The sequence below is a fragment of the Anomaloglossus baeobatrachus genome, chromosome 10, assembly GCF_048569485.1.
Source record: "Anomaloglossus baeobatrachus isolate aAnoBae1 chromosome 10, aAnoBae1.hap1, whole genome shotgun sequence".
In the NCBI taxonomy this organism is placed as follows: Eukaryota; Metazoa; Chordata; class Amphibia; order Anura; family Aromobatidae; genus Anomaloglossus; species Anomaloglossus baeobatrachus.
Genome location: NC_134362.1, coordinates 165,411,599 through 165,437,692, shown reverse-complemented (window position 1 = coordinate 165,437,692; position 26,094 = coordinate 165,411,599). Strand labels below are relative to the sequence as shown.

General features: G+C 49.0%; 1 protein-coding gene across 2 annotated transcripts in view; it reads left to right on the top strand.

Annotated features, from left to right (window-relative positions):
* HSDL1 (hydroxysteroid dehydrogenase like 1) overlaps window positions 1-25,340 on the top strand; it is a 36,284-nt gene extending 10,944 nt beyond the window's left edge. Inside the window, exons 2-6 of one of the 2 annotated variants that reach the window (XM_075326828.1) lie at window positions 2,234-2,401; window positions 2,572-2,830; window positions 15,758-16,203; window positions 19,409-19,636; window positions 24,746-25,340. In XM_075326828.1, the coding sequence (XP_075182943.1) occupies window positions 2,572-2,830; window positions 15,758-16,203; window positions 19,409-19,636; window positions 24,746-24,850 (1,038 nt within the window). In that variant the 5' untranslated portion in view covers window positions 2,234-2,401 and the 3' untranslated portion in view covers window positions 24,851-25,340. The remainder of the gene's footprint in view (window positions 1-2,233; window positions 2,402-2,571; window positions 2,831-15,757; window positions 16,204-19,408; window positions 19,637-24,745) is intronic. The other variant, XM_075326829.1, reaches the window with a different exon arrangement.
* The last annotated feature ends 754 nt before the right edge of the window (window positions 25,341-26,094 follow it).

Sequence of the window (26,094 nt, the reverse complement as noted above, 5' to 3'; positions counted from 1 at the left end):
GACTCACTGCCCCTCCTCTCCTGTTCTTGCCTACGCCACCTAGCAACCAGATTCTCTTACCACACCCCTTGAGAGGAGATGGAGGCTTTTGGCCCCCTCCACTATTCCAGTGAAGGTCAAGGCTTTTCCCCCTCCTGGGATCCCCAGGGGTCCTCTCATGGGTACATGTGTGAGAGCTGATTACTATGCGCCTGTGTACCACACCCCTGTCAGCCTTCTGGATTACCTGTATTGTACTGTCCCCAGCATGGGTGCAGTACTCAGTGGTGCCTGACCAGGTCAGGGGCGCCACATATGTTCTGATCACCTTTTATTGCATTTATTTTTTTAAATGAGATAGATTTGTATTAACCAAATCAGATTTTCCATTTTTTATTGACATATAAACAAAATGTACAATAAGGTACAAAGGTAAAAGTATATACATAAACTTTCAATCATAAACCCAAATTCAAACTCAATCCCCCCTCCCCCTCTCTAACCAAACAGGTTACACTTTACGTTCTTGACATAATATAGGTTCAAAGTGTAGAGTACCTACTTTCAGATGTACCTTTGGGATCAGGGTCAGCTAGGGTTCCCCTAGCTCGAGGGCCAGTTTAGGCTCCCGTTTCTAGTTATCCCGTCACTCCCCATACACCGTATTGTAACAATGCAGATGGTGGACCTGGAGTACTCAGCTTTGACCCCCATATCTTCTAAAATTTGAATTCAGTTGAATTCCAACCAGAGTCCACCTCATTCTACTGTCTAGGAGTGGGATAAGGTCACCCAAAAGCAGTGTGAAAGACTGGTGGAAAGCACATCAAAATCCTGTCATGGCCAGCCGAATGTCCAGACCTGAACCCCATTGAAAACCTCTGGAATGTAACCAAGAGGAAGATGGGTAGTCACAAGCCATCAAACTAAGAACTGCTTACATTTTTGCGCCAGGAGTGGCATAAGGTCACCCAAAAGCAGGGTGAAAGACTGGTGGAAAGCATGCCAAGACGCTGGAAAGCTGGGATTAAAAATCATGGTTATTCCACAAAATATTGATTTCTGAACTCTTCCAAACATTATTAGTATGGTTGTTTCTAAATGATTATGAACTTGATTTATTTCCGTTATTTGAGGTCTGAAAGCAATGCATTCTTGTTTTTTTTTGTTATTTTGACCATTTCTCATTTTCAGAAAATACAAAATGTATTGCTTGGAAATTCGGAGACGTGTCGTCAGTAGTTTATAGAATAAAATAATAATTTACGTTTTACTCAAAAATATACCTATAAAGAGAAAAATCAGAAAAACTGACAATTTTGCTGTGGTCTCTTAATTTTTGCCGAATTAGTCCACCATTAGTGCACTTTTTGGGAATGGATCTCCCATCAGTGCAGTTGTCGGTAATTCGAACTGCCATCAGTGTACTTGCTGAGAACTGATTCGCCATCAGTGTACTTGCCAGGAATCGATCCACTATCATTGCAATTGCCAGGAATCGTTGTGCCATCAATGTACCTGCTGGCAATTGATCCGAAAATCAGTTGACTTGCTGGGAATCGGTCTGCCATCACTGCATTTGCCGAGAATCGATCTGCTATCAGTGCACTTGCAAAAAATCAATCTACCATCAGTGCACTTGCCGGCAATTGATCGACCATCAGTGCACTTGCCAGGAATGGATCCGCCATCATTGCACTTGCAGGGTATTGATCCCCCATCACTGCACTTGCTAGTAATTTGATATGACATCAGTGAACTTGCCAGGAATCGATCCGCGTTCACTGATGGTGGATTAATTCCCGGCAAGTACACTGATTGCATATCGATTCTTGGCAAGTGCACTGATGGCGGATCAAATTACTAGCAAGTACACTGATGGCGGATCAAATTACTGGCAAGTACACTGATAGTGGACCTATTTCTGGCAAATGCACTAGATGGTTGATCGATTCCTGGCAAGTGCACTGATGGCCAGGAATCTATCCGCCATCAGTGAAATTCCTGGGAATCTATCCACCATCAGTGCATTTGCCGGTAATTGATCTCCCATTTACCATTGGCCATATTTACAAAAAGTTGCAAATGTGATTTTCTAAGCTACAGAATATCCATTTGCAGTTATGTTTTACCTTGTCTTTTTCTATACTACCAATAATGTACTCAGTCTGGTGACCTTTGCTCCAGAGCTGCACTTGAACTGTGCGTAACTTTTAGTGACGGTAATGAAGAGTCTTGTTCTTCACGTCTTCAGGTATTGGAGAGTCATAAACAGGAGCTGAGTGTAAAAAGCTGATATATTTGACCTTGCAGCCGCCCAAGTTCATAATCCAAGGAGTCCCTGAATGCTAGTCGTTAACAACCTTTGGTGGTGCCTATAAGTTCCGGAGAGTGAGATATTCGGGATCCGCGGTGCAGTCAGGTTAGTTGCCAGTGTCCTGCAATCTCTTCGGCAGGGTGATCCCCTCATGAACCCACATTATTATGCATCACACAAAGCAAAGTGTGACATTTGTTTAAAGTATAATGACATCACATCATTTTCTGAACCATTATTACATATTCCTTTGTCCTTAATGACTGTCGTTGCAGATGGAAGAACTCGGAATATTTGGGGTTATGGATTGCCTTGATGCGGTGCTGAGAATTCCTGCATTACTGTCCCGGGCGATTTCACAGTGCTACTATAGTCACATGGAGATTTGGGCTGTTGTGGGTGTCGGATACATAATGTGGAAAACGTTCCACCTCTTGTGTTTCTTATATACATTAATCCAGCTGCACGTAACTCCTTGGTTGGTAAACAGGACCAAGCATATTCGGCAATATGGCGAGTGGGCTGTAGTAACTGGTAAGTGCACACCCCGATCATTCTGGCATTGCAGTATATATGACTTGTATACAATGGTAATATAATGCTGAGATACAGTAAGTGGTGTAGTCAGTTCTGTGACTCGGTCTTACAAATAGTAGATATACACTTTAGGCCTCCTTCACATGTACATGTTTCTGGTATGTGTGGCATCTATTTTTTTCATGGATGAAACATGTACCCATTATAACCTATGATGATGCTTACATATTATTTTTTCTGACAGCACAAATGACAAGGGCTAATATAAGTCTATCGGTCCATGAAAAACACTTACCGCACACAGGTGGCATCAGTGCGCCGTCCATAAGCATACGTGTTCAAGATTGCAAGTATAGGAGAAGCTTTGTAATTTATTTTTCTAGTTCTATACCAGAAATACACCAATGACACATGGAGGACACTCGTATGACACACCGATGACACATGGATGACACAGGTGTCGCGGGCGGAGGAGGGGACGCTGCGCTCACCCACTGCTCGGGTCCGGGTGCTGCTGCTGCTGCTCGGTGGCTCGAGCGGTGGGCCGGATCCCGGGGACTCGAGCGGCGTTTCTCGCCCGTGAGTGAAAGTGGGTGGTTTGGTTTAGGGATATTGTCCGTGACGCCACCCACGGTTGTGATGAGGTTGTGACACCACCGCTGCTCTGGACGGGGATCCCAGGAGCGATGACAGGGAGCAGCTTGGATGTTAGTTCTCCCCTCTGTGGGTAGGGGGGTTGGCGGTCCCGGGGCTCGGTGAGGGGTAGGGATGGATGGCAGGCGGGTTACAGGGCCTGGTAAGGTGCAGGGTCACGGGGGCAGCGCGGTGCTGCACGGCACGGTGGTACTCACTCAGCCAATGACGAATGCAAAGTTCTTGGTAAAACACACGGCTGGATGGACGGGGCCCACTGACGGCTGCGGTGGATTCTGCTCCCGGTAGGTTGATGGTGACTGTCTTTCCCTGTACCTTTGGTTTGTTTTTGGTACTGATGGCTTCCCACCGGTAACCCGCTCCCCAGCTTGGATGAATGCTGAGGGAGCCCCTTTTGCCCGCAGGCTCTGGCCCTGGGAACTGTAGCCTTGGTGGTGACTGTGTTTCCCTTCACGGTGTGAGCTGTTGCCTTCAATCGGGTCTTGACTGCTGGGAAACCCCGGAGGTTCCCTTCGCTAACGGATTTGACCAGTTTTACGGCGACTCCTAGCCTGGTCGGGGTCCGTAAGCCCTGCCGAATGGTGCTGGCTTCTCTTTGCTCCCCGATCTGGTACCGTCGGGCCACTACCCGTCTCCGGTCCTTACGGTTCGCTCCAATCAGCCTCTCCTGCAGACGGTCACCACCGTCTGCCAACCTTGCTGTATGTGCCCGGGCCTTGCACCCGGACACGGTCAGTCTGCTCCACTACCACTTCACTTCACTTCTCAACTCCAAAACTAATCTGACTCCTTTTCCCGCCTCCAGGACTGTGAACTCCTTGGTGGGCGGGGCCAACCGCCTGGCCCACCCCCTGGTGTGGACATCAGCCCCTGGAGGGAGGCAACAAGGATTTTTGTTTGACTTCGGTGTGCCTAACCGGGTTGTGGGGTGTGTTGTTGTAGTACCTGTAACGTCCTGGCTTGTCCAGGGCGCCACACAGGCATGACACACGGATGACACGAATTACACATTTATGACACATGGATGACACTCAGATGACATATGGATGACGCACATGACACATGGATGACAGATAGATGACACTCGGATGACACACAGATGACACACTGGAATGATACAAGGATGATACATGGATGACACATGGATGATACACGGAGGACACATGGAGGACACATGGATGACGTGCATGACATATGGATGACGTGCATGACATATGGATGACACATAGATCACACTCGGATGACACATAGACGACACGCTAGAATGACACAAGGATGACACATAGATGACACACGGAGGACACTCATATAACACATAGAGGACAGACGTATGACTCACAGATGACACATGGATGACACACAGATGACACATGGATGACACACAGAGGACACTTGTATAACACATGGAGGACAAATGGATGACCAACAGAACAGATGGATGACACAAGGATGACACTTGTATAACACATGGAGGACACATGGATGACCCACAGTTAACACGTGGATGACACACAGACGAGACATAGATAACACACGGATGACACATGGGATACACATGTATAAAAACATGGAGGACACATGAATGACCCACAGATAACACATGGATGACACACAGACGAGACATAGATAATACACGGATGACACATGGAGGACACATGTATAACACATAGAGGACACATGGATGACCTACATATAACACATGGATGACACATGGAGGACACATGGATGACATGCACACGACACATGGATGCACATAGATGACACACAGATGACACACTGGAATGACACAAGGATGACACACGGATGACACATGGATGACACATGGATGACACTCAGATAACATGTGGATGACACATGGATGACACACATTTTTAGAAATGTACACATGAGTGGGTGATAAAAATTAACGCAGATGGTTAAAACCTTTTGTTACCAGCTGTTTAGACATTAATGGCTGTGTGTTGAGTTACTTAGAGAGCACACCACACATATGTTCACAATCGAGGGGGAGGATTCTGACTTTTTGGAACAGAAACTTCCCACACACAATGACAAGTTCAAAAAGCACAAATTTTGATTGAAGAGTTTCTGTTCTGAAAACTCACCCGAGAAACCCAGTGTGAACACAACCTAAGGATGGTTGGAACCGTGCTACCTAAAACTGGTGAGGAGCTTTGTTGAGAAGCCAGCAGGCATCTGATCAGCAGTTACCCTGTCCTGTGAAGAGACAACACCTCTGAGCCATCATAAGATGCAGCAGTTATTCAACAACTCAACTGATCTTATCTGCAAATGAAGATGCTTTTAGAACAACGTGACAATTTTTCTCAAGGCATTACTGTGATGAGATTATTATGCATGGTTCATAGTTATAGCTTTGTGTCCCCATCAGTACATGTGTGACATTAAAAACACTTGTAAGGCCCTTAAAAGTGTATTGATTGGCTGGACGGCAATAGCCCTGCCCCCGAGGAGAAGCAATGGGCATCCAGCTTGAATACCTGCACCACCTCCCATTGGGACACTGTGGCGCCCTAGGACCTGGTCGCCACAACGGCATTGCCCTCCTGAGGGTTAATGCTGAGCCTGGAGGTAATGGGGAAATCTACTGGCCAGTAAGTTAACATCCACCGCAGTTTCTCCCTCAGGCCAGTAGGGGGAGCTCTGAACCTGAAGTTTCAGGGAGCTTCCTTAAGCCTGACCTGGGGGAGGAGTTAGTTAGTCTGTAGGGAGCAGCAGAAGTGAACAGACACAGAGTGAGCTGTCCTGTGAATCTGGGGCCTAGAGCTGGAGCAGTTTGGCCCAGAGAAGCAGGAGTAGCTGAGAGGCAGCAGAGAGACTCGGACATCGGAGTCTGTGGTTGCCAGGGTATAAAATCCGTCCCTGGTAGCCGAATCCGAAGGGCAGGGGAGCTGCAAGCCCCTGGCCCAGACACATCCAAGGTACAGCTGCAGCATCAGGGCCCGGTGTGGATTCCAGCGGAGAAGCACCAGGGAGTGGGCCTGCGCAGCCACCTACAGAGGGAAGGGACGTGCTATTGGTCCCAGCAGCGAAGAGGGCCATTGCTGGATTCAGAGAAGCAGGGTCCTATCATCACCAAGAAAGGTACAGGAGTAGGCCTCATACTCAGCTGGCCAGAAAGATCACCCCAAGTACTTCCAGGCCGACCGGATCCCCATCACCACCTGTAACGGTCTCCTAGGACTGGACTGTTCCCAGAGTAAAAGAGGAAAAGGTAAAGAGACTGTTGTTTGTGCCTGGTTCTTTCCTCGCCTGTCGGCCCTGCACCGTGTTAGTCACACAGCACCATAGACTTTCACAAGCACCAACTGTGCCCCGGGCATTGCTCCACCTGTGGGGAGCAGTACTACCATAGCTGCTATATCATCATCCCGGAGGCCTCACACAGCAGCGGCGGCTTAATAGCCGCATGCCACAGGTGGCGTCACGAACACAACCATTAACAAGCAAGCCACATATTCAACTGACACCCACCAGGGCCACGGAGCCGGGCCCAGCCACCACTGACTACCACCGGACTAGTCCGGCCCGGCACCGGGTGTCCCATAGCCCTGGGGTGGGCGAGTCAATTTTGGCGTCACGAACAGGATTTCGTGCCCGGTCCCACCGGGTACTGTGCGCCTGCCGGAATTGTGCTTAAAAGACTGTGTACTGGCTGCAGACCACCGCCGCCATTAGCCTCGCCGAGCGCAGGAAGAAGGGGGGCGTGCCTGACAAAGAGCGCGAAGGGAGCGCGCCATCAGAGCAGAGCGCTGTTAACCCCGCGCGACCCGGAAGAAAATTTGAAAAGTGAACGGAGCCTGGTAAGGTTCACTAAGGGGGAGGAAGATGTCCGACTCAGAGGGAGGGCAGGTGGCTGCCATAGCCCGAGACGCCGCAGCACCAGCAGAAGCAATCCCAGTCGCCGTCGCCCCGGCCCCCACTGTAGCGCCGGTAATGCCGATCACCATGCCATACATACCGGGAGCAGAATGGCTGCCGCAATACTCCGGGGAGTCCCATACCTTGAGTGACTTCAGAGAAAGCCTGCACAGCTTATTCCGGGTGTATCCGCTGACTGAGAGCCAGAAGGTGGGCATATTAATGGGACAGCTAGCCGGCGCAGCCCAGCGTGAAGCGAAGTCATGGCCTGATACAGATAAAGGGACAGCAGCCCAGATACTGGCCAAGCTAAAGAGTACGTTTGACACTCGCACCGCAGCAGAGATAAAGATGAGATTCTTTGGGTGCAAGCAGCGGGCCACAGACAGCATAAGGGACTATGCCCTAAACCTGCAAGAGGCCCTGAAAGCAGTTAAACAGGTGGACCCAGAGAGTGTACGTGAAGAAGACAAACTCCTAACTGAGCAGTTCATAGAGGGGCTCCTGTCAGATGCCCACAGGACCCAGCTGCGTATCCTGGTCCTGCAGAACCCTGCTCTGGACTTTGCCAAGTTTAAGGACCAGGCCATCAGGGTACTGAGAGAATCTACGCCGAATGACCCAGTACCCCTCCGGCCTCCTGCTATCACGTACCCCGGGGTGGTGCCTGCAACACGAGCCACTGCAGGGGCTGAGGCGCAGTCCCTGGATAAGGATCCCACTGCGGAGCTCAGACAACAGGTCCAGGAGCTGACCAAGACTGTGGCTGCCCTTGCCAAGACCGTGCAGTCTCTACAAATGACCCCCTCGCCTGCGAAAATCGAGTTGGCCTCCAGCCCAGAGGACGTCCCATGGATGCGACAGAGGAGGATTCCGCCGACCCGAGGCAGAGACACAGACCGGTACGATTCAACAGGACAACCGATCTGCCGCAACTGCAACCAGGCGGGCCACATTGCACGACGCTGTCCTTTAAATGGGCCGAGCCTGGGGCCAGGAGCCGACCCCCAGGTGTAAGGAAGCCCGGCTCAACCCCCAGCCGCAGCAAGTATGTGGGAGGACGACCGGTCCTTCCTATTGTGCTGGATGGGATCCCTTTGAATGCCCTCCTGGATACGGGGTCCCAGGTAACAACCATCCCCCACAAACTGTACAAAAGATATTGGGCCGATTCAGACATTGACCATGGCCCAGATGATGATTTAACAATTGTGGCCAGTAATGGTCAGCCCTTACCTCAGATTGGGTACAAAGAAGTAACCATTAAAGTGGAGCGGGTGGAATTGCCATGTCAGGGGATGATAATTGTAGATATTGATCGCAAAGAATCTGACCCACTGCTAACTCTTGGTACAAATGTGATAGAAAATTGTATTGCCGAAGTGATAATTTTGGTACAACAGGCGTCTGAAACTGCCAGCTCCGGGCAGCAGCGTGTCCTACAGAGGGAGATCAGAGCCCTGATGAGGAGGCAGCAGGTAGAGCTGGCCGGAGGAGAAATTGGCAGTGTGAGGGTAAGTGACCCCCTCCCCATTGTAATACCCCCAAGAAGTGAAATGTTGATATGGTGTCGGGCAGCAATAGGCCTCAAGGGTCAGGATTACCATGCCTTGGTAGAACCAATGTATTCAGACAGTAGGCCTGGAGTCCTGATAGCCAGAGGGGTAGCGGACGTCCGCAAGGGGAGAGTGCCCGTCCGTGTCCTGAATTGTGGGGAGGAGGAGGCCAAATTGCCCCGGTATGCCACTGTGGCAAAATTGTACACTGTCAGCAACAATACCATTAAAGCAGTGGAACCCTTGATCCCGTCCGACCAAGCGGAAGACAATGGCTCCAAGGGGCAGCCGGAAGACTGGTGCCAAAAATTACATGTGGGCACCGACTCCACCCCCTCACACCAAAAGCATGGGGTTTACCGGGTGGTACAGGAGTACGAGCGGGTCTTCAGCAAACACCCCCTAGATTTTGGGCAGGTGAAAGGGGTTCAACATCAAATCCCCACGGGTGATCATCATCCCATTAAAGAAAGATACCGCCCTGTACCCCCCGCACAGTATCAGTGTGCCAAGGAAATGTTACGGGAAATGAAGGAGGCTGGGGTTATCAGAGATAGTTGTAGCCCCTGGGCAGCTCCACTAGTGCTCGTAAAGAAAAAAGATGGTACAATGAGAATGTGTGTAGATTACAGGCAAATTAACCGCATTACACATAAAGATGCCTATCCACTACCCAGAATAGAGGAGTCACTAACAGCCTTAAAGTCAGCTAACTATTTCTCCACCTTGGATCTCACCAGTGGGTATTGGCAGGTTCCCGTGGCAGAGGCGGACAAGGAGAAGACTGCATTCACGACACCAATGGGTCTCTGTGAGTTCAATTGTATGCCATTCGGGCTCTGCAACGCCCCAGGGACATTCCAAAGGTTGATGGAGTGCTGCTTGGGCCACCACAACTTCGAAACCGTGCTGCTGTACCTGGATGACGTAATAGTCTACTCCAAGACTTATGAGGACCACCTGAAGCACTTAGCAGAAGTGTTTGAGTCCTTGTCGAAATATGGCCTGAAGATCAAGCCGTCCAAATGTCACCTCTTGAAGCCAAAGGTACAGTACCTGGGTCATGTGGTCAGCGCAGAAGGCGTGGCACCTGATCCGGAGAAAGTCACGGTAATTAAGGACTGGCCAAGACCCACCACGGTGAAGGAGGTGCGGCAGTTCCTTGGACTGGTGGGCTACTACCGAAGGTTCATTGATGGGTTCACCAAGATAGCAGCGCCCCTTCAAGATCTCCTGGTGGGCCAGCCGAAGCAGGCTAAGAAGCAGAGCCCTCCATTTGAATGGAGCAGCCAACTGGAAACATCCTTTGTCCGGCTGAAAGGGGCTCTCACGGGAGAAGAAATTCTGGCCTACCCTGACTACAGCCAACCGTTTATACTGTACACAGACGCCAGCAACGTGGGACTGGGAGCAGTTCTGTCCCAGGTACAGGGAGGCAGAGAGAGGGTAATAGCGTACGCCAGTAGGAAGCTTCGGCCCACGGAAAGGAATCCAGAAAACTACAGTTCCTTCAAGCTGGAGTTCCTCGCTATTGTGTGGGCAGTGACTGAACGCTTCAAGCACTATCTGGCATCGGCCAAGTTTACCATCTTCACGGACAACAATCCGTTGACACACCTGGCAACAGCCAAGTTAGGTGCGATGGAACAGCGATGGATGGCCCGGCTGTCTAACTTTGACTTTACCATCAAGTATCGGGCTGGCAAGAAGAATAACAATGCTGATGCGCTGTCCAGAATGCCTCACTTACCCGAGTCTGGAGAAGACCTGGATGAACTCGAAGAGATAGAGTTACCGGCTTTCCATCACCAGGGTGTTTCACAGTGTGAGCATGCTGTGGGAGTGAAGCGCTTAAACCAGCACGAGGTCTCGGTCAATCCATTACTCCACCATAATTGGGAAGAAACACAGAATGGTGACCCGGCCGTGCGATTGGTCAAAGAGAAGCTAGCGCAAGCTGAGACCCATCTTGGCCCAGACGCTCCAGAGGAAGCCCAGCAGCTGTGGAAGGAGAGGGGACGACTGTTCACCTACCAGGGCAAGCTCTGCAAGAGATATGTCAACTATCGAACAAATGAACTTGTCTGGCAGATAGTGGTTCCGCAGAGGGATGCTCCAATGGTCCTAGCAGCGTATCATGATAACGCAGGGCACTTCGGGTGGAAGAAGTTGGAGGCCTTACTCCGTGATCGGTTCTACTGGGTGCACATGAGAAAGATGATCGAGAAATGGTGCCGAGACTGTGGCCCGTGTAACTTGAGGCGGAAGGATGATGCCAGCCAAAGGTCTCCCCTACAGCCAATTGTCACGAAGCAGCCCCTGGAGTTGGTGGCCCTGGACCACGTGAAGTTAACACCAAGCCGGTCAGGCTATGTGTACGCCCTCACCATTGTGGACCATTACTCTCGTTTCCTGGTAGTAGTGCCTGTGAAGGACCAGACAGCCAGGACGGCAGCTAGAGCGTTCCAGGCATCCTTTTGTCGACCGCACGGCTATCCGGAAAGGGTACTGACGGATCAGGGTCCTGCATTCGAGGCTGAAGTGTTCCAAGAGTTCTGTAACATGTACGGTTGTAAGAAAATTCGAACCACACCGTACCACCCCCAGACCAATGGACTGTGCGAGAAAATGAACCATGTGGTTATTGATATGCTGAAGACCCTACCGCTGGAAGAGAGGAACCAATGGCCAGAAAAGTTGCCAGATCTGGTAGACTTGTACAACCACATCCCAGTGAATTCGACCAACTGCAGCCCCGCTTACCTGATGCGAGCCAGACCAGGCAAGTTGCCTGTAGACTTTGAGATGGGGACTGTGTCGCCTGAGGCAGTTCAAGAAATAGAGGATTGGGATGCAGAACGGCAGCAGCGGTACCGTAAGATCCAGGAGTGCGTGGAAAGGAGCCTGTCTCAAGCAAGAACGAGACAAGAACAGCATTACAATCAAACAGCCCCAGCAACTCCCTTAGCACCTGGAGAACAAGTCCTCAAGAAGAAGCGGAAGACGCATAAGTTGGATGATCAGTGGGAAAACGAGCCCTACACCATTATCCCCTCCAACTTTGACAATAGTAAGGTATGCCTCATAAGCAAAGATGAAGGCAAGACCTGTCAAGCAATTTCCCGAGACCGCCTGAAAGCGTGCCCTGAACGGTGCCGAATCCAAAGAGAAATGGAAGGAGTACAAGGAAGTCCCCAAAGTCAAGAGAAAGAAGGGGAGATGATTCAAACCATCCTTGGGAAGTTCCCCAAAACTTGGACCCGAATCAACAATGCCATAGTGGTACCAGTTTTGGCGTTTCCGCAGTTGGTCGAGCCAGAAACAGAAAAGGTTCCGGATCCACCTAAAGAATCGTCCGCTCCAGCACGAGATGACACGCCAGCAGTGGAACAGGAGGATCAACCCCCTGTCAGTGGTGAACCTGTCATACCCTTGGCGACTCCTAGACCACAAAGGCAACCATCACGCTTACCTATTGGGGTTAGGCCCACCTGTAGTGCTGAGATAGAAGACGCACCACGTAGTCAGGGGCAAACACCAGAGCTACGTAGGTCCCAGCGCAGCACTCGGGGACAACCCCCTCTAAGGTATAGGGAGTCTACTGTATAAAGTAAAGAGTACTTATTAGAGTGTAAATAGTTATGCAAAATGTCTGTCATGTTGTGCACAAAATGTTTTCTTTTTCTTTGATTGCGAAAATGGACAATTGGGCCACTGGACTATGGGTGGCCAACACCTAAATTGTTCATAGTTAGCACCAGTGTGCTCAAACACCCCTGAAGAAAAACCCGTCCGGCGTGCATAGAGTGGGGTCATCAATGCTCTGACGCACGCCCAGAGCCTACGTTGGGGGTTTGATCGCGGCGGGTCCCCCATGGAGCAGTGTAATGGACACCCGGCAGGGAGCCACACTGGACTCTTATAGAAATGTTTAAGATTGTAACGTTAAAGAGAATGTGCCTCCCATATTGGGATGAAATGTATGACATGTTATGTTTTGTTTCTACAGTCCGGGAGTACTGAATTTAACTAAGGGGGAGTGTGGCGCCCTAGGACCTGGTCGCCACAACGGCATTGCCCTCCTGAGGGTTAATGCTGAGCCTGGAGGTAATGGGGAAATCTACTGGCCAGTAAGTTAACATCCACCGCAGTTTCTCCCTCAGGCCAGTAGGGGGAGCTCTGAACCTGAAGTTTCAGGGAGCTTCCTTAAGCCTGACCTGGGGGAGGAGTTAGTTAGTCTGTAGGGAGCAGCAGAAGTGAACAGACACAGAGTGAGCTGTCCTGTGAATCTGGGGCCTAGAGCTGGAGCAGTTTGGCCCAGAGAAGCAGGAGTAGCTGAGAGGCAGCAGAGAGACTCGGACATCGGAGTCTGTGGTTGCCAGGGTATAAAATCCGTCCCTGGTAGCCGAATCCGAAGGGCAGGGGAGCTGCAAGCCCCTGGCCCAGACACATCCAAGGTACAGCTGCAGCATCAGGGCCCGGTGTGGATTCCAGCGGAGAAGCACCAGGGAGTGGGCCTGCGCAGCCACCTACAGAGGGAAGGGACGTGCTATTGGTCCCAGCAGCGAAGAGGGCCATTGCTGGATTCAGAGAAGCAGGGTCCTATCATCACCAAGAAAGGTACAGGAGTAGGCCTCATACTCAGCTGGCCAGAAAGATCACCCCAAGTACTTCCAGGCCGACCGGATCCCCATCACCACCTGTAACGGTCTCCCAGGACTGGACTGTTCCCAGAGTAAAAGAGGAAAAGGTAAAGAGACTGTTGTTTGTGCCTGGTTCTTTCCTCGCCTGTCGGCCCTGCACCGTGTTAGTCACACAGCACCATAGACTTTCACAAGCACCAACTGTGCCCCGGGCATTGCTCCACCTGTGGGGAGCAGTACTACCATAGCTGCTATATCATCATCCCGGAGGCCTCACACAGCAGCGGCGGCTTAATAGCCGCATGCCACAGGTGGCGTCACGAACACAACCATTAACAAGCAAGCCACATATTCAACTGACACCCACCAGGGCCACGGAGCCGGGCCCAGCCACCACTGACTACCATCGGACTAGTCCGGCCCGGCACCGGGTGTCCCATAGCCCTGGGGTGGGCGAGTCAACACCACTCTGCAAACACTGGTAAAGGAAATTTACCTGAATGCTGTCACTTGAACCAAAACTTCAGTAACAAAACAGTGAAAGGGCAGATTGCAGCAGCTTTCCTACATCTCCTGCTGCCTGGACCTGCCCCTGTAACATCTACAAGCACAGTTGGCCACACAGCTTGCCACCCAACAAGGAGTGTGAGTAGAATGAGCATCATCTGTTAGTTCCTCGAGAAATGTGGAGAATATACTATGTGACCAAGACAGTTTGCCCTCCTTTTCTGCAGGGCAAATAGTAAAAGACGTGGTAGTCAGGGCCAAAGGCACCAGTTCAAAGAAGTGGGAAACTTTTTCCCCTTCTTCTTTCAACTTACAAAAATATGGACAACTTTGCTCATTACTGCAAGGTGGGTAAAAGCTCAGGTATCACTCCCGTCACTATGGAAAAACAATTGTGCATTCAAAACCCCATGAGTAGAGAATTTAACTCTTCACTTAGGCAACACTGACCCTACCCTACTTTGTCATCGTTCCTTTAGACCAAAGGTCTTCAACCTTTGTGACCTTGAGAGCCACATTCAGCTCTAAGAGAGGGTCGAGAGGCACATTCAGCACTAAGAGAGGGTTGCGAGTCGCATTCAGCTCTGAAAGACGGTCGTGAGCCACATCTAGCTCTAAGAGAGGGTCACGAGCCACATTCAGCTCTGAGAGAGGGTCACGAGCCCCATCCAGCTCTGAGAGAGAGTCGCAAGCCACATCTAGCTTTGAGAGAGGGTCATGAGCCACATCCAGCTCTGAGAAAATGTCGCAAGCCGCATCTAGCTCTGAGAGAGGGTCACGAGGAACATTCAGCTCTGAAAGAGGGTTGTGAGCCACATCTAGCGCTGAGAGGTCGCAAGCCACATTCAGCTCTGAGAGAGGGTCGTGACCCACATTCAGCTCTGAGAGAGGGTCGTGACCCACATTCAGCTCTGAGAGAGGGTCGTGACCCACATTCAGCTCTGAGAGAGGGTCGCAAGCCTCATCCAGCTCTGAGAGAGCATTATGAGCCACATCCAGCTCTGAGAGAGGGTTGTGAGCCACATTAAGCTCTGAGAGAGGGTCGCGAGTCTCATCCAGCTCTGAGAGAGGGTCGTGACCCACATTCAGCTCTGAGAGAGGGTCGCAAGCCTCATCCAGCTCTGAGAGAGGGTTGTGAGCCACATTAAGCTCTGAGAGAGGGTTGCAAGCCACATCCAGCTCTGAGAGAGGGTTGTGAGCCACATTAAGCTCTAAGAGAGGGTCGCGAGCCTCATCCAGCTCTGAGAGAGGGTTATGAGCCACATTCAGTTCAGAGAGTGAGCTTCGAACCACATACAGTTATCCCCCTCACAGTAGTGACAACCAGAGCCCCCATTACTGGTATAATGACAGCCAAAGCTTTTTCACAAAAATCACACTGCGGCAGTATAGCAAGATCCAGGGGTTTGTGCCTAATCCCCATTCAGATTTGCTCTTCCGTGCATGGCTACTCACAAAAGTCACCACCTGTAGACCTGCTTTTTATACCTGTTTGGTATAACTGATTCTAATGCACCAAGCTGGAAGACAGCCATGAGTCATACATGATGGGCCCACGAGCCACGGACTGGGGACCCCTGCTTTAGACAATACTGATCTTTTTCTACATCATCAATGTGCAAAGTATTACCTCAACCATGCATTATATTACCATCCTTACACTATGTTGTTCTGTAATTCAGGAGCCACATCTGGTATTGGTAAAGCCTATGCTGAGGAATTAGCCAGACATGGTGTGAACGTCATTTTGGTTAGTCGGAGCATAGAAAAGCTCCAGGAAGCATCTAATGCCATAACCAAGACCTATGGAGTAAAAACACGTCTTGTAGTTGCTGACTTCAGTCGAGGTCATGAGATGTATCCTTCCATTAAAGAAGCATTGAAGGACCTGGATGTTGGCATTCTAGTGAATAATGTTGGATTGTTCTATGAGTTTCCAGACCTTTTTGCTGACGTCCCAGAAGACAAGTTGTGGGAGATCGTTAATGTCAACATAGCTGCAGCTGTAATGATGGCACATATAGTGCTCCCTGGAATGGTACAGAAGAAGCGAGGAGCCATAGTCAATGTGACTTCTGGGACGAGTTGTCAACCTTGCCCTCTCATGACTCTTTACTCTGCATCTAAGGTAATAGTTATTTTTTCAGACTGCAAGCTTTTCATGTGAAGGGCCTATTCTGTCCTAAATTATTGGTTTACTACCCATTAATTCTGGTATATCACTCTCATAAACCTTGAAATAAGTGGAAGCACACATGGTCTATGGTCTTTACTGCAGCTGTGCTGTTGGGGGTTTGGGTGATTGGAGTCCAACTGAGTTGTTACCTGTCAAGTGAATAGGTGTCACGGGCGTCTTCCTGGTTTTGGAGACTAGTGACAGCTTTAGGACTGGAGCCTCTCATCTCCATCTGTGTCTCTACATTTAAATGTTGTTTCGTTTCTCTTATTACTGAAACAGTTAATGGCAGTTTTGCTTCTAGCAGCTTTTCTGCAGTTCCTAGCTGAGTGTTTCAGCTGCAGCTACTTTGTAGCCACGCCCCTTCAGGCTTAAATAGAGCTGTTACCCAGCAGTCCTTGCTGAAGATACAAATCCATTTGTATACTGGCCCCCTTGGTGGAAGGAGCTGAGAAATAGTGTTCCAGAAGCTAGATTTTATCTTTTTTTGTTACTGTTTTCCCCTGTTTGTCTTATCTTTTTGCGTGCTATATTAGTGCAGCAATTGGGCTACCGTCTCTCACCTGCCAGGGCAATTAAAGGGGTTTTTCTAAGGGTCTCAGGTTTCTGCACAGCGACAGTTGCGGTGACTGTATAAGGTCTGGCTAGGAGTGTAGGAAGAGCTGCAGTGAAGATAGAAGGTGTCCCATCCACTCCTCTCACTAGAGCTTGGGCCCACCATTGTTATAGTGTCCCCAGTGTTCCCCCTTTCTTGTTGTATTGTCTGCTGTATTTTTGTCGTTCGTCAGACACCTGTTGGTCTGAATGCGTGTTCCATGTGTAAGCGTAACAATAGGTGTCACAAGTTTTAGGCTAGAATACCGTTGCTGCTGCATTTTTCTCACATTAGATATTTATAGCACTTCCATAACATTTCTGATAGACACAGTACCACCTCTAGGACCCACCCTTATCTCGGAAACAGTCGTTTCCTGATCCACAGTAAATAGAAAGGATACTCTGTTCATTTCATCCAGTTTCATGGCATTTCTAAAATCACAGTGCCCACGAGACGGAGGTTGGGAACCCTTGTTTTGGATATAAGTTCAGGACCTACAGACACTTTAAATGTGCCATACATATCTGAGTTGGAACCATTTAGAGGGAATCTGTCATCAGGTATTTGTTATTTAATCTGAGAGCACCACGATGCAGGTATTAAGACCCTGATTCTAGGAATGTGTCATCTAGTAGGCTGTATGTAGCTGTTTCCATAGAATCAGTGTTTTATTAGCAGGAGATTTTAATTTCAGGACTAGATGTTTTGTGGGATGTCCTCCAACTACACCGTCACTACTGATTGACAGCTTTCTATCATTGCACCGTGCACACAGAAAGCTGCCAATCAGTGGTGTTAGCGGTATTATACACAGTTCAGCATTCAGAGCTCTGCTAGATCTGCAACAGAGAAAACGGGGATTATCTCAAAATGAGAGCATGCAGATTAGAAAGTGACACAATGCTGGAATCAGGGTTTCTGTCCCTACATTATGCTGCTGTCACAGAGTTTTGCACAAAACTTGCCGATGTAGCGGGATATCCCTACAAGTGGTAAGCGTCGCCTTTAAAAGACAGCTTATTATGGACTGGACGGCTTAGTCGGTGCTGCTTGTTTTTCTCCCTGTGTAGGTGCACTCTTGGTTTAATGATTCATCATGAAAAAATTACCAATCTATTTTTTCAAAAGTGAGACAGCAAATCCAATGCAATTCATAAATATTTTATTGTGAAAAATAATAGTTAAACAATAACACCAACACCATTAAAATGGGATATATGCAGAGTATTATTGTAGAAGTAGGACAAACAGCATCCAAAATAGCACATGAAAAAATTCATAACCAATCATATAAAGTGACAAGTGCCTCAAGCTTGCTAAAAGTTACTAAAAACAGAACCTGCCATATAAAAAATCCAAAGTGCAAAGTGCAATTGCACATAACCCTATGGACAAGGCAAAAAACTGCTCTGTAACCTGCAGCTATATATGCATTAGGCCACTTTGGAAGGTATACTGAAAAACACGTGTTACCACCCGGTAAACAGAAGCACACCGCAGTATGATAGCAAAAATAAGCGTGTGCTCACTGAAACGCACAGCACAAACGTGGTGCAGAGATGTAAATGTAACTCATTAAATCGCATACCGCAGCGAGCACAAACAAGATAGTAAATTACCTGGGTGTAGAAGTATGCGTGCTGTTGTCCTATACGTATAGAGTACTAGCGCAACGAGGGGGATAGGACTTTCCACTAAAACGGTCCAGGAGAATCCCAAGCGTGACCCCTGAGAGCAGGCTCCCTCAGTTAGCCCCACTGGGGAGCGGGACCCAACTAGTTCTACACTACCGGGATCAACTGACAAGTGAACTTAGTGCCAGGAGGAAGGTCACAGATCATCAGGCAACACCATCAGGGACGGGACCCAAACTAGCTCCCCTCAGCGGCAGCGGTGTCCAGAACTTTGGTTTACCAAGTTGTCAGTCAGTGTCAGCTTTATGGACTGAGTACGCAAGTGACCCTTTCACCCCCAACGGCACTCCCCAACACCATCACCGAGTCCCGGGGCATCCCCCCTACCCGTGGAGGGTTCCAACACCTAGCTGCCCCAATCCATTGCCCCCGGGTACTCCCAACTGCAGCGGTGGTACTGCATATTACCACCCACCACGGGTGGTGTCACGAACTCTAGATATACAATCCCCTGTAAATACCCCCTTCATTAGAGTGGCCGCATGACCCCCGGGTCCGGACGCCCCTCGTGCCACCGCAGATCCGGATCCGAGCAGCCCGGCTGCTGACGCGGGGGTGGCACATAATCTTTTCAGATGAGCAGTACCATATCTAGAGTTTTTACACAAGCCTCCATATCGATCTTTGTTTCTTTCTGGTACTTTGATATCTGATATCACCTTTTTTTCGAAATGAGGACCTGGTAGCAAATACCCATTTCACCGAGGGTCTTGTGGCTGAAATCCTTGGCGATCAGCAGTTATCATAGCTAAAAGGTCTACAAGGTCATACAGAGTCTGCAACGTGGCGGAACGTCCTGCATATACAAGATTTGAGATATTGGTATTTTGAATGACTTTTAATATTTTCTTTAATTTCTTTGCAGTCCTTCTTGCATCACTTCAGCCGTTCCCTTCATTATGAATATTCTCCTAAAGGAATATTTATTCAAACTTTAGTTCCATTTTTTGTGATGACGAATATGACTGGATTTAGCACGTTCTTGAAAGAGAAGCCTTTATTTTCTCCCCAAGCAAAAGATTATGCCCGTCAAGCAGTCAGAACCATAGGAATTTCTAAGAGGACAGCGGGACATTGGAATCACTCAATCCAGGTGAGGAATAGGGAAAATAAGATTGATGGGGAAAAAACATAATCAAGATAATTGATCATAAAAACTGTAATTAAGGTGTCTAAAGGAAAATGTGTTTGTTTAAATCCTTTTTATTTAGTGTAGTTTTTTTTTTTTAAATATTTACCAGAGGGCGTGGCTTACAGGGTAATAATACAGAGCAGGCTAAAGACACGCCCCCGAGGATCCAAGGAGCCATAATGTTTTTGGTAAATATCATAAAAATTAGCACTATACAAAGAGGCCCAAATCGCTGGTTTAAAAAAAAAAAAAAACCAGCATACTCAGAAGCAAGAATAAAATAAAAACAAAAAAATGGCCACTTTCTATTCTGTCTTTAAACTCAAAAGAGTCCCCTGATGTACCAATCCTTCAACACAAAAGATAAGGCAAGAATAATAGGAAATTTGACTTTATAGAAATTTGGAACACCTGATCCACAGGTAACGATCTCTTAAAAAATTAATCTACAGGTGCAAAAAAATAGGTTATGTGGCCAATAGACAAACATATACCGTGTTTCTCTGAAAATAAGACAATATTTTATATTATTTTTGGCCCCGAAATGCTAGGGTTTATATTTGGGGGGGTCTTATTTTTGGAGAAACACAGGTTGGGGGTAAGGTAACGCCCAAAAGAAGGCAGACACCCTCCCAAGAGAATTGCACTTATCAGACCCGGACATCTGCATCGCTCCTAGGTCCTCCTGCATTACATGGCAAGCGCTGCTAGCAGGTCCTCATATATTCCACAGCACTCCTCTCAGCAGAGCAGGTCCTCAATGTATTCCACCGCAGGACCTTGATGCTTTCCACCGCAGGTCTGCTCAGAAGCATTACGGTATCACCGAATGTGTGTGTGTGATGTGTACATACTACGATCAGATGTGTATGTGTGTGAGCACAGATGGATCCTGGACCCGATGTGTGTGTGAACTGACCTGACAGTGATGCAGATCTCTGTGGGAGAGCCCATCCATCGTTGGTACCTGCCAGCTGTAGTTCTTCGGGGTCTGGTGAGTGCGATTGTAGGGTCTGCCTTCTCTCTTTTGTGGGTTTCTACTTTTTAGAATGAAGTGTCCTGCAGCATTCTTTAACTTTTTTAGCTTCATGGACACTTCATAAGTGAACTGCAACTAGGGCTTAGAGCGGCTTTGCACATTGCAACATCGCATGTGCGATGTCAGTGGGGTCAAATCGAAAGTGACGCACATCCGGTGTCACTTTCGACATCGTAGTGTGTAAATCCTAGATGATACGATTAACGAGCGCAAAAGCGTCGTTATCGTATCATCGGTGTTATCGTATCATCCGACTTTTTCAAAATTACGCTGCCGCGACAGGTACGATGTTGTTCCTCGTTCCTGCGGCAGCACACATTGCTGTGTATGAAGCCGCAGGAGCGAGGAACATCACCTTACCTGCCGCCGGCGGCTATACGGAAGGAAGAAAGTGGGCGGGATGTTTACATCATGCTCATCTCCGCCCCTCCGCTTTGATTGGCCGCCTGCCATGTGACGTCGCTCTGACGTTGTACGACCCGCCCCCTTAGGAAGGAGGCGGGACGCCGGCCAGAGCGACGTCGCAGGACAGGTGAGTGCATGTGAAGCTGGCGTAGCGATAATGTTCGCTACGCCAGGAATCACGAGATATTGCTGCTGCGACGGGGGCAGGGACTATTGTGGCGCCCTGGACAAGCCAGGACGTCACAGGTACTACAACAACACACCCTACACCCTGGTTAGGCACACCAGTCACACACAAATCCTTGTTGCCCCCCTCCAGGGGCTGATGTCCACACCAGGTGGGGTGGAGCCAGGCGGTTGGCCCCACCCACTGAGGAGTTCACAGTCCTGGAGGCAGAAAAGGAAGGCAGTTCAGTTCAGTTAGGGAGAGTGAAGGAGCAGGAGTGAAGTGGTAGTAGAGGAGCCGTCTGACCAAGTCCGGGTACGTGGCCCGGGCACATACAGCAAGGTTGGCAGACGGTGGTGACCGTCTGCAGGAAGGGCTGATTGACGCGGAACCGTAGGACCGGGGTCGGGCGGTGGCCCGCCGGTACCGAACCGGGGAGCGAAGAGAAGCCAGCACCATTCGGCAGGGCCTACGGACCCCGACCAGGCTTGGAGTAGCCGTAAAACCAGTCAAATCCATTAGCGACGGGAACCTCCGGGGTTTCCCAGCAGCAAAGACCCGATTGAAGGCAACCACTCAACCGTGAAGGGAAATACAGTCACCGCCAAGGCTACAATTCCCAGGGCCAGAGCCTGCGGGCAAAAGGGGCTCCCTCGGCATCTATCCACACTGGGGAGTGGGTTACCGGTGGGAAGCCATCGGGGCCGAAAACACACTACAGGTGCAGGGAAAGGCAGTCACCGCCAACCTACCGGGAGTGACCATCGCAACCGGCTGCGGGACCCGTCTATCCAGCCGTTTGTTTTACCAGAGACTCCGTATACATTATTGGCTGAGTGAGTACCACCATGCCGTCTGGCACCGCGCTGCCCCCGCGACCCTGCACCTCACCAAACCCTGCCATCCACCCTCCAGCTACCCCTCACCGGGCCCCGGGACCACCTAAAACCCCCCTACCCACGGAGGGGAGAGAAACATCTCGGCTGCTCCCTGTCATCGCTCCCGGGATCCCCGTCCAGAGCAGCGGTGGTGTCCCAACCTCACCACAAACCGTGGGTGGCGTCACGGACCGACTCCCCAAACCCCAAAAACTATCCCCTTTTCACTCACGGGTGAGGAGCGCCGCTCGAGTCCCCAGATCCGGCCCACCGCTCGAGCCATCGAGCAGCAGCACCAGCAGCAGCGCCGGACCCGAGTGTTGGCGAGAGTGCAGCGGCCTCCTCCGCGCCTGCAACACTATCGCGTGCGACATCGCAGCATCGGTTTGCGATGTCGCATCGTGCAAAGCCCGCCTTATTTTCAGGGTAGGGCTTATTTTTAAGCCATACTATGAAAAGGCCAAAAATTCCTGCCAGAGCTTATTTTCGGGGACACAAGGTACATACATGGTGCCTCAGCAAACTGCAATTAATGAATGCATGAATTTTAATGTTGATGCAAACGTTGCAGCAATATTAGAGTTCCTGTATTCATGAATCGCAGTGTGCTGACTCACCGTCTATGCTTAGACTTTAGGTAGGCCCAATCTTAACAGTTTGACATCCACAATCACTTGACTTACAACTAGAGATGAGCGGACATGTGGAAGTTCAGTTCGGCAGGCTCAGATGGACTTTAGATAAAGTTCTGTTTGGGACCCAAAACCAATGGAAGTCAGTGATTAGGCAGTTCAGGTCTCCACCCACGTGCAGTCAGCCATATACAGATCACTTGTGGGGGAGGGTGGGAAGGGTTTTTGTTTTGGGTTTTTTTTGCTGGGATGCACACTACATCTGATCACGCTGTTGTTACTCCCAGTGTGAGCTGTTCACACACTGCACAGGGCTGAGCACTGAGCGTACCCGAGCACAGCGATGCTCGAACGAGTGGTGTTCATGTGTGGCACCCCTGAGGCTTCAGTCGCCACAGAGTATTGCAGCTCATTTAAGCTGCGGTATTCGCCTTGAGGTAAGGAAGGGGTTAATCACCGGTGTTCTACATTCAGACTAGGGTAGGCAGGGGGTTAGCCATCATGAAGTATGGGAATTCCTCTGTCATTAGGACAACCACCTAGGGTGTGGGCTCCACTTGGGGTAGAAAAAGGAGCAACTGACACAATCACCAGACAGTCTACCCGGGACACCAGTTCTGGGACACCATCACTTCCTTCTCTCTTCACGGGGCCTGGGACTGGGAGCGTAACAGTCAGCCCAGGTGCCTCACAGCTAAAAGGACAGCCCTGAAAAAGGACTTTCTTCTTATTTCAAACACCGGTGAATTCTGCTAACTTATCCGGGGTCAAAGGAGCCCATCACAGCGGGTGACCAGTACTAACCGGGCGAGCGACACAGAACAAAGGGTGAGTAAAGACACCTGGAACTGCAGCAAATGACTTTGTCTCTTGATTACCGGCACCGCCGCTCCACGCCTCGGCGGCAAACGCCATCAATACTTCTCTCATCATCCTCCCTGGGGCGCGCTTCACCTATGGGGAGTGATACCATCTCTGGCTGCTACTACCATCCGCCCTGGAGGACAGCGGCAGCAACGTCGACTAAATCCTTGGCCGCATACCACAGGTGGCGTCACGACATTTATCCTTTTACTGCCCCCATCATCTTCCCTCATTATTGGTGTACACCTTGGGGCACGAAGCCGGGCAGGCCACCGCGACATCCCAGATCATCACGCCAGCCCGGTGACAATTAACTCGGGAACAAGACACACCCGTGCCTGAATCCCCCTGCCCCCTGGGTGCTACACATGCGTAAAGCACCCAAACTCCGAATCAAAACTCTGTTATTTGTGTAAAGTCTGTGCTTGGTACGGACACCTAACCTCGAGTTCACTCATCTCTACTTACAATACCTCAACAAACCTTACAGATTTAAAGGGGTTGTCCTGTTACATGATGCGGATGATATACATTTTGATGATATGTCCTGCCATACTAATCAGTTGCTGCTACGTACACAGTGCTAGAAGTCGCGCAGTGCAGATCCATTCCATTTGTTTCATCTGGCCACCACCAGATCTTACACAGATGATCACTGGGGATGTCGGATAGGTCTAATGTTAAAGACCTATTATTTGGAGAGGTCATGAATATTTTGTGACTGGACAACCCCTTTACCATTTCTTGCTCCTTATCAAAGCAGAAAATACTCAACCAATTACTGGCCACACAAGGGACCCACACCGGCCAGTGATTACGTAAGTAGCATTTCTTCATGTCAAGGAGGCCGAGACCTCCAGGGACTTAAGGAGCATCGAAACAGGCATCTAGGGATCAGAGCGGGTGGAGATAGGTATTTTTTTATGCTACATTGGGCCAAAGTTACTAATCTAAATGTTTTCCAACTTCATTAAGCAAATATACAAAAATGCTCAGAAACCATTTGTGAATGAAGCTTTGCTATGAACCCCCCATTCATAGTTGCATAGAGTATAAATGTAATCTTTATTTCTTCACTTTCTCCAGCTTTCCTTAAGTGCCCGGATGCCAGAGCGGCTTTGGATAACATTGTGCATCTTCCTCTGCAACACTTTCCGTAAAGAGCATCGCCTGAAACCACTGGCGTTCTAAAATGAATGCAAACTGACATCTTTTCCTTTTCTCTATTGTCGCCAATCACTTTAATTTTTGAATTTTTTTTTTTTGGGGGGAGGGGGTTTGGAAACAGTGAAAAGTTCCATTTGTTGCAGTAAACAGTAAATTTAAATTCTATTTTAAATTTATTATATGGTAAACAGAACACTGCTATTTAGTCCATTGTATTACTGTAATGGCTATGGAATGGCAAGCGATAAAATGGAAATATATATAAATCTGAATGTGCAGTATGTGTGTGCTGCAGTAATCATTTTGCATGCACATCCGTGTCTTGGAATATCATGTTCCTGCTAAGGACCGTAGCTCCTGATGAGCTGTTGTGTCGATGTAGAGAATGAAGGGGGTGTACCGCTCTTGATCCTCAGTGATATAACATTACATACAGTATTATGTCCTAGGAAACTTTATTATAGAGGTTATAGATTAAACAAATAACAAATGTCATTTTAAATAAATACTTTTAATTAGCAAATAATGCTTGTTTTGTCTAGGGGGGTTAATATCTATAATACATTAAAGTAACTGCTATCTAGTAACTTTAACAGAAACCTGTCCTAGAAGGAAAACAGGAAAGGTGTATGTAAACATGTGCTGTATGAAGTTCCAATTCTGTGACGTACCATAACCTTCATACCTCAGCACTCATATCTCCAGAATGAGATCAGACAGGGTGGACAGCAGTGTGAGCAGCCTCATCTTAACTCATCACCTCTGGTATCTCTAGTATTAGATCAGATAGACAGGGTGGACAGTAGTAATAGCAGCCTCTTCTTACCTCAGCCCTCCTGGTATCTCCAGTATTAGACTAGATAGACAGGGTGGTAAGCAGTGTGAGCAGCCTCTTCTTACCTCAGCACTTCTGGTATTTCCAGTATTAGATTAGATAGACAGGGTGCATAATAGCAATAGCAACCTCTTCTTACCTCAGCCCTCCTGGTATATGCAGTATTAGACTAGATAGACAGGCTGGATATCAGTGTGAGCATCCACTTCTTACCTCAGCACTCCTGGTATCTCCAGTATTATATTAGATAGACAGGCTGGATAGCAGTGTGAGCTACCATCTTCTTACCTCAGTAACCTGGTATGTCATATATTAGACCAGTTAAACAAGGTGGACAACAGAGTGGGTAGCGTCTCTTCTAACTTTAGCTCCTCTGGTATCTCAAGTGTTAAATCAAACAGAAAGGGGGGAGTATGGTCAGACTCATCTTACT